We start from the raw sequence: 14,352 nt of genomic DNA, 5'->3' as shown, positions 1-14,352 counted from the left end.
ATGTCCAGTTTTGCAAAGGAGTCTGTTGTTTGGAGGGTCAAATTGGCGCCATTAGATCGTCAATGAGATTATCTTTAAACAAAACCCAGGGTATTGATTTAGGGATTTCCAGGGCATCTTGTCAGGACTTCTGGCTACTTTTCTGTCTTTTCCTTCTAAGATCTCATCAGAAGTGACACAAGTCGTTGCAAATCGCTCTCTAATCGCCTAGAAAAAGAGGTTGGGTTGTGGGTTTAACCAACGTATTGTCTACACACCGTGAAACCGCTGCTGTGTGTCTAAGCCTCCGCCCAGTGTGGCGGGCTTCCTCTACCTGGGCCGCCATCTTGCCTGGGAATTAGCTGCAGTCACAGATTAGTTGGGTGGACTGTCATAAACCTTCTTCCCAGGGTGTTTACTGGCAGGGCAGTCGGATCTTGGCACGCCTGGAGCTCCAGGGAGGGTGAACACCTTGCATTTGGAGGCGAGGTTTCGGACAGCACTGGCCCCCGTTCTCCTCTGGCCCCCGCCCCGCGCCCATGCACATGCATAGGCTGTTGAGTGTAGGTCAACGGAGCAGCAATCGACAGACCTCAAAATGAACTACTGCATGCAAGAGACAGAAGCGCCTCCTGGACCCGGTCTCAACTGCTACCTCCAGCCACCTGACTACTGCGCATATATTGAGGATAACCAGGGTTACGGCACCTGCGATGCGGCCGCCCTACACAACAGCCACATCTATATGGAACAGGCCTGGGCGCTGAATCAGCCTTACACCTGTAGTTACCCTGGAAACACATTTAAAGGAGACTACTCTGACATGGACACGACACTCAACCACTATGGCCCAACGGAGTACTTTACCGAAGAAAGGTCGACTTATTCCCAAGGGCAGTCGCCATCCTATGCGCTGAAGAAAGGTATGGGGCATCTGTTTCATCATGCGGGGTCTTTGATTGCAGATAGACCATTCTTTGAATTGCTTTATTTAGTTGTAGAGCGAGAGGTGGTGAATGTTGTATCACTTACCTGTCGCGACGACCACCGCGGGCGATGTCTGGTTGAAGCTGTAAGTAAGCAGCTGCTGAGGTTGCTAAGCGATTCATTTGGGTGAACCATGAGGTTTGTGAAGAGTGATGCATGATGTATGGATAGAGAGAAAAGAGAGATAAAAGGTGGAATCAGCAGATGATGATAGGGTTGGAGAGATGACAAGCGCGTGGTTGTGGTAAACTTGGAGCCGCAGGGATGTTTAGATAGAGAGCATGACACCTGAATAGATGCTGTGTTAAAGGGAATATATAGTGCTCTGAAGCCCAGGGGGTGTCGTGGCACCCTAGAATTATGAAGGAAATTGTTAATTTGTTTTTCTGAGCTTCTTATGGGGTTCGGGTTCTTTTCCTAATTCCTGGAATAACCAGAAGCGCGCGCGCTTTTTAACATTTTTTATCCATGTCTGATAAAGGAAAGTATATTTGACCTACTGAGATTTGCACCCGAGTTTTTTCAGGGCTCACTCTAATTTCTGCAGCCAGAACATGAATCCACTGAGTGGGTTTTCGGGGTCAGCGGGCAGAGGCTCAGTCGATAGCTACACATTTTTTTTATTAAACAAATGTCGTCTAATTTGCATAAGGTTAGGTTGGGGAATGACTGGACTTGTATCTGGATCGGTTTGAGTCTTCCAGAAAGTTCTGTTGTGACACACAGTTCAAACTATGGGGCACTAATCTACATACCCATCAGAGCTGGCCGGCAGTGGGACATTTGCCTTTAAGAGTATTGTAAGTACTAGCTTCGCCCTTGAAATCTGTGTCCAGTTAGAATTTGATTTTATTGGGGACACCACGCGTGAGAGAGTGCACTTTGCCTCTGCTCCCCCCATACCTCATCCTTTCAGACCGGCTCTCCCACCTCTGAGGTGCACTGCGTCAGCTGAGCTGCCTTCGCTGACCTCTTTTTGTACCACGGACAACCAGTGGTAATCCGCGGTTTCGCCATGGTCAACCCTGGTTTGACCAGAGCTCTCTTGGGGTGTTTCTTCAACTCCACACTGAGCACGGTTGGTCCAGGTGTAAGCTTTGCACGTAGCCTTGTAGAGCTGTTGACCTGCGGTACTAAAATAGCTCCGTAGCCCCCGTGTTACTACAGGTGGGGTCCACAGTCCCTTGTTCATACCTGGCCTCGTCCACAAACTGACTGACCTGATTCAAGGAAAGGGTAGAGCATTCACCGCTGAGGCAGGCCCTGGTAAATTGTGTCACTCGGACAGCTGCTCCTATTTATGGAACTTGAGAGCCCATGTCATGGTCCAGTCTTGGAACCTAGAGTGGCCGGGGTCCATTGCACAGCCGGAAGAGAGGTGATGCTTGTGGATCTAAGAGCTGTTACCTAGTATAGTTTGGACATGCCTTAAATGATGCACAGTAACTATCCTTGGGGGATACCGCACCTGCTCTCAGGCAGGGTCCACCAGATCTGAATCTCCTGTCTTGTTGCTATGTATGAATGTGACTGTTGAACCTCAGGATTAACAACCAACTGGCCTTGCTCTGTGGAGAAGATCACACATCTACTGCCCATACATGCAGGAGATCGCATGCCTACTGCCCCTACATGCAGGAGATTCCATGTCTACTGCCCATACACACATGAGACTGCATGCCTACTGCCCCTACACACAGGAGATTGCTTGCCTACTGCCCATATTCGCAGGAGATTGCACATCTTCTGCCCATACACGCAGGAGATTACCTGCCTACTGCCCCTACATGGAGATTGCACGCCTACTGCCCATTCACGCAGCAGATTGCATGCCTACTGCCCCTACACGCAGAGATTGCATGCCTACTGCCCATACACGCAGGAGATTGCACGCCTTCTGCCCCTTCATGCAGGAGATTGCACGCCTTCTGCCCCTTCGCGCAGGAGATTGCACGCCTGCTGCCCCTACATGCAGGAGATTTCACGCCTACTGGCCCTACACGCAGGAGATTGCACGCCTTCTGCCCCTTCACGCAGGAGATTGCACGCCTTCTGCCCCTTCGCGCAGGAGATTGCATGCCTGCCGCCCCTACATGCTGGTGATAGCACGCCTACTGCCCATGCTGGCAGGAAATTGCACGCCTGCTGACCCTACACGCAGGAAATTGCACGCCTTCTGCCCATACACGCAGGTGATTGCACGCCTGCCGCCTCTACATGCAGACCTCATATATGACATGTTCTTGCAGAAGTATCTTTAGCACTTGATGCTGTTCTAGACCTGCCTACAAGACAGAACCCAGTGCCTCAAGTAACATGCGTTCATCAAGGACCATGAATGAATGAATAGATGATGCTCCAGTCTTTCCAGTGGATGCCCTAACACTGCTTCCCGTCAGTCATGACCCCCCAGACACTGACCCGAAGTCTCCCCCTGTTCCACCGTGAATGTTTAGCGGCCCTGTCCTTCTTTCAGACAACATTTACAGAAAACTGAGAACAATATGTTTAAGATGCACATTATCATTATTAAAGACCAGACAAATACTCTTCACTTTTCCAAGGGTGTGAAAAATGGGACTTCGCTGATATATGTTTTTAACTTCAACTTCATGAAGTTGAGGACATTAAGAAAGAAAAAACTAAAGCAAGCAGGCGACAAAGCAGGCATAAGCAGTTCTTGTGGGAGGAATAGATGCAAAAGCTGCTTTTTGCGGGAGAATTCATATCCATAAATAATTATTTGTAGGAAAACTCTCCCTAAATATTTTTCGGCTGGAAACTTTGCCCAGAGGGGAAGTTTTGCGAATGAGAAGCGGCCCAACTTAGTGAGGCTTCGAAGCCTGGCGTCTTTGCCGAGTGGAATCATAACTTTGCACAAACCTGAACTTATATGAATGAATTTTCCACAGGATTGCTTGATTACCACTATCCTACCGTATACATTCTGCACATTAAATGTGTGATAGGAAATATGCATAAATGTACTGCTAGTCCAGGGCTTGAGTGATATGCGCGGCGTGGACTCAACGTAAACCTTCTCCTGTCGCCATATGTGGACATCAGCCTTAGACTTATTGTGAGCAAGAACTCACCACATAGTGCCCGTGGTGAATAAAGCGGTCATACTAATGGTGCAAAATACTACTCCATGACATAGGGAGCACCTTACACGTCAGTCCCATCAATACTGCGGCTCTCCAGTCGGAAACCTTTATTCGATTCCAGATGAATCATAAAAGTTCATAGGAAAAACATACAATCGTAAGATAAGGCGCTATTTACAAAAGAGCATAAAAAATATCTTCAAATGCAATTAAACACCTAATTACATACTTTTACATTGCATATCGTTTCCTTATTATAAAAACAATTTTTATAAAACTGCGTCTCTCAAACATAAGGATATTATTATAGAGAGATAGTTTTCTTGTCAAATGAGACATAATACGAAAAAGACAGTAATCACAGCACAGCTACAGAGCATCCCACCAGCTTCCTCATCAAGAAAGATTTCTAGCTGTTGAAACACCCCATATCCCATAATCCGCTGCAGGATGAACAGTAAGGTCCAGACATAACGTATTTGCAGAACTCGGAGGTGCAGAGTTTGTGTTCAGGGCTAACTCCATTGTGTTCCCCCTCTTGTTGTGTTAGGCCAGTGGCCACACAGTTCGCCTCCCTGCGCTAAAGTCAGGGGGTGCTGCAGCCGAGGGCTTCTAGCACTCTTCTTGCTGGCAGGTTAAAGTGTGCCCCTCACAGCGAGAAAGCCCGCGTGGCTTTTCTAGAAGGGTCTATCCCTCTGTTTTGAAACTCCCTGGTGTGCCTACTTTGAGCATCACTTGGGTGCCGCTTGTGTTCTGCTCAGTTTTCAGGGCATTCCCCCGTTGAGACTGTTGTGGCTTTCCCATAAGGATGCCTGGTCTTTCGGACTATTAATGTTGTACTGAGGCCGTCTGTGATGGGTGCCAGGGTGATTGCGTCATCTGCATAAAAGAGATTCCCATCCGACCTGGTGCCTGCCATTCCCCTAGTCCAGTGCTGAACTTGTAGAAAGATAAGTGCCAGGGCTCCTGTTAGGCGGTCACTTTCGCTCCCACTGCCCACAGCCCCTGCCAGTGTGCCAAGGACCATGGAAACACGGCTGCCATCTTAATCCTACAAGTGCGACAATTCAGACCATTCCAGGGCCTCAAAGCTATTAGAAGGGCTTGGGCACCGGGTATTTGTCATTTTTAATGTATACTGAATTTATAAGCCACTGTTCTTGTGCTCATCTCTAAATAAGATAAACAGCGCCGCCATGTGGCAGATTTATAAGTGCCGGTGCTGACAATTAAGTGCTAGCACCGGAAACCACCAGTTCAAATGAAGCACCGCCCTAGTCGTGACACGTCAATAATGTAAATGTTGAACAAGGTTGGGCCGAGGCGGCGCACTTACCTCACTCCTCCGTCCTCTGTGCAAGGAGTTTGAAGGCTGTGAGACGGTGACAGGGGAGGCAGGGTGACCCAGGGACAGACGGGGCTTGAGTATAGAACAGAACACAAGGGCACACAGCGGCAGGAGAGAAGTGTGGAACACAAGGTCAGGCAGCAGAGGCGTAGCAGGGCACTGCGGAAGCAGTAGGGTAAAGTAAGGGAAGCAGGTCAGAACGGGGCAGGAACTGGGCTGGAATACAGAACGGGACCTCAGGACGCCAGTAGGATGAAACACTAATAGACACGGGGTGGGGGGGGGGGGGTAGAGTGGCTCGGACACAGCGGTAGATTCTGGCTCGCAGGCTCGAGAGCAGCGCGGAACACGATGATAGGAGGTAACAATAGACAATGTCTAGAAAATGGTGCACAATTGTATATTTTGCGGCATCCTGGCAGTTCTGGTCAACTCTTCGGGTCCCTTTATTCTGTTAGTACATGTTATGCTCTCCATCCAGCTTCCTATGCTGGCTGTGGCAGGAGGGTGTCTACTCGGAGATGTTATGGATCCGGGCAGGTACCAGGTGTAGAGAAGGGTTGAGGGATACTCTGCGTTGCAGCCTCCTGGATATGATTGCCATTATGAGATGCCAAGTAAAGAGATTTACTCGGACGCGCTGCATTATGTACATCCTTTCATCGTTGACATTATAGGATGTCAGTGTTCAGAGCACGTGACTAATCGAGACCTGCCGGGTGAACTATATTCAAGTCCTGCTGTGACCAGGAATGCTTAGCACATCTCTCCGGGCCTCACAGGCTGGTCTGGTTAGCCCTGGGCGGTAAGTTAAGTGGACTGGTACAGCCTGTATCTGTGCCCTTCAGTTACCAGCAAGGTTCCGCAGGACCTTTCCTACATTATAAGTCTGCCCCGCTGATGGATCAGGAGTGAATTAGTATATTGTGACATCAACAAGCAAGAGGGAGACACACCCCTAAAAACGTATTAGGCAAAAGAGTCCAGTAAAGGTCGGAATTCAATTCTGAATTTGCAAATGAGCATCGATAGAGTCCAAATCACATTGGATTCGAATCACTGGATGTAGACATCACAAGCTAATATGCTGAAGAAATGGCATTCTTTATTTCGACTTTAAAAGCATGGATAGGGACACAGCCAATGCGTTTCTTCATGTGACACTGGGACTTCTTCAGGGCTTGGGGTGGGAGGTACACCAGCCATTGTTTACTATGTCTATGATGTGTTGGAGGTACACCAGCCATTGTTTACTCTGTCTATGATGTGTTGTAGGTAGACCAGCCATTGTTTACTATGTCTATGATGTGTTGGAGGTAGACCTGCCATTGTTTACTATGTCTATGATGTGTTGGAGGTAGACCAGCCATTGTTTACTATGTCTATGGTGTGTTGCAGGTACACCAGCCATTGTTTACTATGTCTATGATGTGTTGGAGGTACACCAGCCATGGTTTACTATGTCTATGATGTGTTGGAGGTAGACCAGCCATTGTTTACTATGTCTATGATGTGTTGGAGGTACACCAGCCATTGTTTACTATGTCTATGGTGTGTTGGAGGTACACCAGCTATTGTTTACTATGTCTATGATGTGTTGGAGGTACACCAGCCATTGTTTACTATGTCTATGGTGTGTTGGAGGTACACCAGCTATTGTTTACTATGTCTATGATGTGTTGGAGGTAGACCAGCCATTGTTTGCTATGCCTATGAGGTGTGATGAGAGACTATGGTTAGAGTGCTCCATCTCATCAGTCGGGAAGCAGGTTTTCAGATGCCATATGGCAACAGATATTTCTAGTATTGAGAAGAATGGCAAGTCTTAAGGTCGGCATGGTGTCGTTTGTATATGACGTCTATCTGTTGATGTCATTGTGAGGCCAAGTTGGGCTGCGGCCACAGTTTGGGTAGGATACTTGTGTCGGTCTTTTTAACAGTGTCTGTCTTCTTGGCGTGGTGTGCTGATCGGGAATGGACCATCCTAGTAGTGATAGGAGGGATTATTGTTCCTGGTTCTATCCTAAGGTCAGTAGTTTATGCAATTTTCTTGGGAAAAAATGACTAGAAAATGATGAGCAACACAGTGGTGGACGCTGGCTGGACAGGAGCTTTAGAACAATGGCTAGGAAGTGATGGATAGCACAGTGGTGGATGCTGGCTGGACAGGAGCTTTGACCAATGGCTAGAAAGTGATGGATAGCACAGTGGTGGATGCTGGCTGGACAGGAGCTTTGACCAATGGCTAGAAAGTGATGGATAGCACAGTGGTGGACGCTGGCTGGACAGGAGCTTTAGAACAATGGCTAGAAAGTGAAGGATAGCACAGTGGTGGACGCTGCCTGGATGGCAGCTTTGAACAATGGATAGAAAGTGATGGATAGCACAGTGGTGGCCGCTGGTTGGACAGAAGCTTTAGAACAATTCCTAGGAAGTGATGGATAGCACAGTGGTGGACGCTGGCTGGACAGGAGCTTCGAACAATGGCTAGAAAGTGATGGATAGCAATGTGGTGGATACTAGCTGGACGGCAGCTTTGAACAATGGCTAGATAGTGAAGGATAGCACAGTGGTGGACGCTGGCTGGACAGGCGTTTCGAACAATGGCTAGTAAGTGATGGATAGCACCATGGTGGGCGCTGGCTGGACAGGAGCTTCGAACAATGGCTAGAAAGTGATGGGTAGCACAGTGGTGGACGCTGGCTGGAGAGTGACAAGGATCACAATAGTAGACGGAGGCATGGAGCACAATGGTAAGTAGCAGCAGGCAAATTTAGACAGCAGGAAAAGTGTAGTAGAACGCAGTGGACGCGAGCCAGAAGTAGGAGTGGGTGTAATTTGTTGTAGCATAATTACGCGAAACTACAGCAATATTATGCGAGATTACTCTGAGGTATTTGAGTAGAGTAACCCTGGATACAGTACTAATGTCTTACCCAAAAAGCACCTACGTGTCCAAAATGGACCAGATGATAGATTTCGCGCCAAGAAATAGCATTAAATGAAACTGAACACAAACAGCATCAGCTGCTCGCGCTCCTTTGCTCTAGCGGTAGACATTTTTGCCCCCAATTACTCTAAATTGGGCGAACAGGGTAAATCGCATAATTAGGGGTAATTTCCCATCACAAGAGTAACATGACATGACTCCGATTACTCCGGCGCAATTAAAATGTCTCCCAGTCCTAGTCCGAATGTATGGAATGATACAGGCGCGCAACACCCATTGTACTCACAGGGCTTCAGCCCCCCCCCCCCCCCCCCCCGTCGTGTGTGGCAGCCCGGGATGAGACACCTTCCCGGCGCACACACAGCCGCACCCGAGCTCTTCACATGTCTTTAAAAAACCATTTGCATGTTAATGAGGCCTGGCTGTTGTTTCACCCCTTCTAAGAGCCCCTGCAGCTCCCCTCTGCCTATGGCTTGAAAGATTCAGCCCCCCAAAAGAAAAATTCTTAGCCCCCCCCCCTCTCCCCCCCCCCCGAAATTTGGCTCTAGTTGCGCCTCTGGAATGATACCATCAAGAGGGGTCAAATAAAGCTACATACTCCAGTACACTAGTTGGAGAGGACAAAATGGCGCCATCGAAAACCGAGATAGCCAATGGCAGGACAGTGGATTGGAATACAGTGATAGCCAATCGGTGCAGAGCGGAATGGAACAGTACGACAGAGGGGAGGCAGGAGTGGGCACGGCAGTGGGGCAGGACACACACCTTTATCAAGGGAAATGACGTCAGGCAGCTGTGGCTTCACCAGTTTGTCCTTCTGCACGCGCTAGTCCGCAGGAGCGGTTTTTGCAAAGCTGTTATTGCTGCGCTGCTGGCAGTCCGTAAATGACAGTGCTTTGTAAATATTCATATTACAGTGTCCTTCATGCATTATTCTCCTGAGCACATTTACCTATTGAAATATAATTTGTGTTATGTCGTCGCCAATGTAACAACGTTATTTCAGGCTGTTACGGCTAAATGGAAATGAGGATGTTATTATTAGAATGATTCAATAAAAATAAGTTATTAGAAATGTTCTTCCTCAAATAATGGTAACATTGGCTGCCCGCGCGCTTTGTTCTCTTGTCATCGTTTTTCTCTGTAGCCTGTACTTAATGCCGTCTTCGAGGTTTCCATGTTTTTTTAGTTCAAAGCATGTTTATTAAAGCTTACTTTATGTGAATTTTATATTTTTAATAACAGTATGACTAATATCGGTGCACCTTATGCGACTTACGTGCATTCTTTGGTTGTTTGTTTTACATCCCGAGTAGTGCCCATCCCCTCCCCCAAACCCCAGGGGTGTAGCTTCCATTGGTACAGCAGGTGCAGTGGCACCGGGGCCAGGGGCCTTAGGGGCTCACTGACCCCTGAGTACTGCTGTATTTCACAGTCTAAACAACGTCCTTCCTTGCTATAGGGCGCAGGGCACACTGGCTGCCCCCTGGTTTCGTTTGATCAGCAGGTGCCAGGCGAAGGGTCCACGGTGTTCTGCCTCTGCTACCCTGTCCCGAGCAAGGGGTCCCTCCCTGCCCCCAGCCCTGCAGAACCTATTGCCCTCCTAGGTTGGGCCACGTCTGCAGTCTCAGCAGAGAGGCCAAGGTGTGGTGCATCGGCGTGTGCCGGCGCGGACTGCCGGGAACCTATTCCACGAAGACGCATTCAGAGTGATGCGCGCCGCGGCACTGCCCCCTGCAGCTCTACTGAGGGAGTGCACCCCTGAGGCGGGGGCTGTCATGTATTACTTCTCAACCTGTCTGGGTGGCGCTCTTTCCTTCTCACCGTAACCTGCGCTCAATAATGGCCCTGTCTCTTTTTCTTGTACTCTCTTGGAGGCTTTCGCTCCTCTCGTACCCTGTCTCTTTCCAACCCGCAGACTTCCTCTCTCGCTCTATCAACCCAGAACGCTCTCCCTCTCACATCCTTGTAATGTCTCTCGGCCAAAACAGAGCCTGTCTCTCCTCCTCCCCCGACTCTCCATTCAACACAACCTCCCTGTGCCTACACTCACCACAGGCCCCTGCCTTCCCTCTCCTCCTCCACGGGGCGTAAGACCGGCCCCCGCAGTGCCGGGGGCCCACTCAGCACAGTACTCCGGTTTGAGAGGTCCGGGCCCACTCAGCAGAGTACTCCGGTTTGAGAGCTCCGGATTAAATCCAGAGCGGGACCCCTCTGTGTACCTTGCAGCCCCCCCCCCTGTAATGATGTGCGCTGACTAAGACAGGTCAGGCACTAGGACCGGCCTGAGTGGGGACCAGGGCGGGCGGAAAGGGAGGAGCAAAGGGCTAGGGACGGCAGTTAGCCGTTAGCCCTGGATGAGGAAGTATCGAATAAACGAAGCTGACCACCTATACTCTGTGTCCGTGTCCTTGGTGTCCACAGGAACACTACAACTGGCGACGATCATCCACAAGCCAGGAAAAGCTGCAAACCCTGCCGACTATATGTCCCGACACCCCATCAGATGCAGCAAATCAGAACAATCAATCGCAGACGAATACATCCACTTCGTAGTGGACCAAGCGAGACCTCCGGCTGTCCCACTAGAAGCCATTTGCGAAGCGACGCAAGCAGATGCCACCCTGCAAGAGGTGAAACGTCGAATCCAAACAAACAGCTGGAGACACGAGCACAGCAGTGAACCAAGCGACCAAGAAATGACGGCATTCAAACATGTCCACGATGAACTGTCAATAGCGGCGAATGGTCTCATCCTACGAGACACCAGAATAGTGATCCCACGACAACTCAGACAAGGAGTCATCAACTTGGCTCATGAAGGACACCGGGGCATAGTAGCCACAAAGAGAGCACTCCGTGAAAGAGTATGGTTTCCGACACTAGACATGATGGTAGAGACAACACTAAAAGACTGCCCGCAATGCCAACTGGTGAGCCGTCCGGACCCTCCTGCACCACTACAAATGTCTCCGCTACCGGAGGGTGTTTGGCAACACATTGCTGTAGACTTCTTCGGGCCAATAAAATCGAACCAATACGTCCTGGTCATCGTGGACGAATACTCCAGATTCCCCATAGCGCACCTGTGTTCATCAACGAAAGCGTCGAGCGCCATACCGATATTAGAGGAGGTCTTCGCTGCATGGGGCATCCCTCTAGTGGTAAAGTCAGATAACGGGCCTCCATTTAACAGCCATGACTTTGCTGATTTTGCTCAACACCTCAATTTCAAGCATCGCAAGATCACACCACTATGGCCTCAAGCCAACGGAATGGTTGAGCGCTTCATGGGCACGATAAAGAAAACGATTCAGCAAGCAGAACTCACTGGAAAGAGCATTCAAATGGCCCTCAACGAGGTACTACGAGCGTACCGAAACACGCCTCATTCCACCACAGGCAAATGTCCTGCCACTCTCATGCTGGGACGCCCAGTGCGTACCAGACTACCAATGATGACTAGGGCAGTGAACGAACAGTACCCTGATTCTGACCATGAGGAGCTGGCGGCCAGAGACAAAATAAAGAAAGAAAAGATGAAAGACTATGCTGATGAACGGCGACGTGCTGCGTCCCCACACATACAAGAAGGAGACTGGGTGCTTGCGCGACACGAGCAGCCCCGTAAGACCGACAGCAAGTACCACGAGGTTCCGCTGAAAGTGATACAACAAAAGGGGACCATGATCACTGCAGAGACTGACGGAAAAAGACTAACCAGGAATGTGGCGTACTTCAAAAAGTGCGGACCCAACATTAAGGAACTACTGACTGAACCAAAGATGGAGAGGGAAGAACCAGAGACACTGCCCACACCCAGTCGGGCATTGATAGAACTGGCTGACGAGAACGAGTGTGAAAATACTGAACTCCAGTCACGCCCCAGACGGGTCATCACAAAACCGACCCGCCTCATTGAGGAACTCTAAAGAGACAGTTACTGTACTGTTCTTACTTTGCTTCATTTACAGAGGGGGGAGATGTAATGATGTGCGCTGACTAAGACAGGTCAGGCACTAGGACCGGCCTGAGTGGGGACCAGGGCGGGCGGAAAGGGAGGAGCAAAGGGCTAGGGACGGCAGTTAGCCGTTAGCCCTGGATGAGGAAGTATCGAATAAACGAAGCTGACCACCTATACTCTGTGTCCGTGTCCTTGGTGTCCACAGGAACACTACACCCCCCCCTGCACTTTCGTTACGCCACTGCCTCCTCCTGCCCCTCCCTCGCAGGTTTCTACTCCTCACTCTGTCGCATCGGTTATTGCAGGCTGTCATTCTGTCCTCACTGCCCCTTCACGCTCCAAATCTGCCCTCCTCACTCTGCCCCTCTATTATTTTTGGTTAAAGTTGCCTTTATATAGCGCATAGTACTACTGACGATGCGCTGAAGGTCCCCATCATCTTTCACCTTGTCCCTTTAATTGGTACATCCTGTCCGTCTTTTACTGCCCCTCCATTTCCCAGAGGCCCTTCGTAGTGGACTGCTCCTTTCACCTCAGCCTTTCACTGTCTTCTGATTGCACTCCCCTCCGGTACTTCACGGCTGTCTCTCCCCTCGCATTCTGTTCCTCCTTTCACCAGAGTCACTCTGTTTCTCATGTGGTCACTAATTCAATCTCAGTCGCTCCTTGTGGCACTCCCCACCGGTACTTCACGGCTATCTCACCCCTCTCCTTGTCAGCCTGCTCCTCCTTTCACCCGAGGCTCTCTGTTTCTCACCCGGTCACTCATTTCATCTCAGTCTTTCAGTCTGCCCTTGTGGCACTCCCCACCGGTACTCCACGGCTGTCTCTGCGCTCTCTGTGTCACCTTGTCTCTTCCCTGTTCTGCTTCTTAAGTGTCTATAAATATATATAAATAAATACACACACACAATAAAATATATATCTCGTCAAGATGCATATAGGTGTTGAAAATCAATACTTAACTTTTGCTATTTCTATATTTTGTTCTCGATACTTTTATGCCACAATATTTTGTCTTCAATATTCAGGGAGCAGACCCTTGGGGTCATTTGAAATCTTTTTTGTTGCAATCCATTACCTGAAGTTTAACCAATAAAACCTTGTATCCTGCATGTATTATTCGTCTGCCGACCCATTTCCTCTTTGTAAGACCGGGTCTGAGTTTTGTTTCGCAGATTCCACTCCACCCTAACCTCACGCCCTCTGTCTCACTTTCCTTACAGGGTACATACCCAGCTACTTAGAAAAGGATGAGCTCTGTGTAGTATGTGGTGACAAAGCCACGGGGTACCACTATCGCTGCATCACGTGCGAAGGCTGTAAGGTGAGTCAACAAGCTCACTATGTGGTTTTCTGAAAAATAATGGTATAGTTTTGAGCATTAAGCTGGGGATGTCTTCACGTTTGTTGTACGCTGATGGGTTGTATACGTGCTTTCTGTGGTTCCCGTTCACCATATGGAGTCTATAGGTTCTCCGACTTTGAACAAGCACCATAGGCACCGCTGACCTATAGCAGGATCACCAGTTACTCATTTTGAATACGTTTGTCCTGTCAACAGTGTCTCTAGGGCAATCAATTGAGCCTTACTAGGTTTGCCACTCAGTCTTAAACAATGTATCCACACTGGAAACACACAGCCCGCGTCACAAAGTTACATTTGACTGTAAACAGGAGTTTACAGTCGAATGTGCCTACTTTAAGCCTTCTGGAAATGAATACAGCCATTCTCCACAGCAGTAATTCCAAGTCAAGGAGTGGACAAATGGATGTTTCAAGGCATGGTGAACTTTGTAAGTTTGTAAACACCCCAAACATGGACGTTTTCCCCCTATATTTAGAAACCCCTTTATTTCCACCCTGGAAACTAGGCTAGAGCTAACATAAACCTCTCTCCAGGGTGGAAAGGGGACAGGATCACCCCCAATTTGGTGGGAGTGTAGGAGAAGGGGTTTCTCCATAGGAAAAGATAAAGAGAACCCTACCCCCCCCCCCTATCCCCAGGGAACTGAGG

General features: G+C 49.1%; 1 protein-coding gene across 13 annotated transcripts in view; it reads left to right on the top strand.

Moving 5' to 3' along the window:
- THRB (thyroid hormone receptor beta) overlaps window positions 1-14,352 on the top strand; it is a 600,087-nt gene that overhangs the window by 559,119 nt on the left and 26,616 nt on the right. For 12 of the 13 annotated variants that reach the window (XM_085630527.1, XM_085630519.1, XM_085630516.1 and 9 more), the window contains one exon: window positions 13,562-13,662. In XM_085630527.1, the coding sequence (XP_085486653.1) occupies window positions 13,562-13,662 (101 nt within the window). Of the gene's footprint in view, window positions 1-562; window positions 903-13,561; window positions 13,663-14,352 lie in introns of those variants that run through there. The other variant, XM_085630517.1, reaches the window with a different exon arrangement.

The sequence above is a fragment of the Triturus cristatus genome, chromosome 10 (genome assembly GCF_964204655.1).
Source record: "Triturus cristatus chromosome 10, aTriCri1.1, whole genome shotgun sequence".
In the NCBI taxonomy this organism is placed as follows: Eukaryota; Metazoa; Chordata; class Amphibia; order Caudata; family Salamandridae; genus Triturus; species Triturus cristatus.
This window is presented reverse-complemented; position numbering and strand designations above follow the sequence as displayed.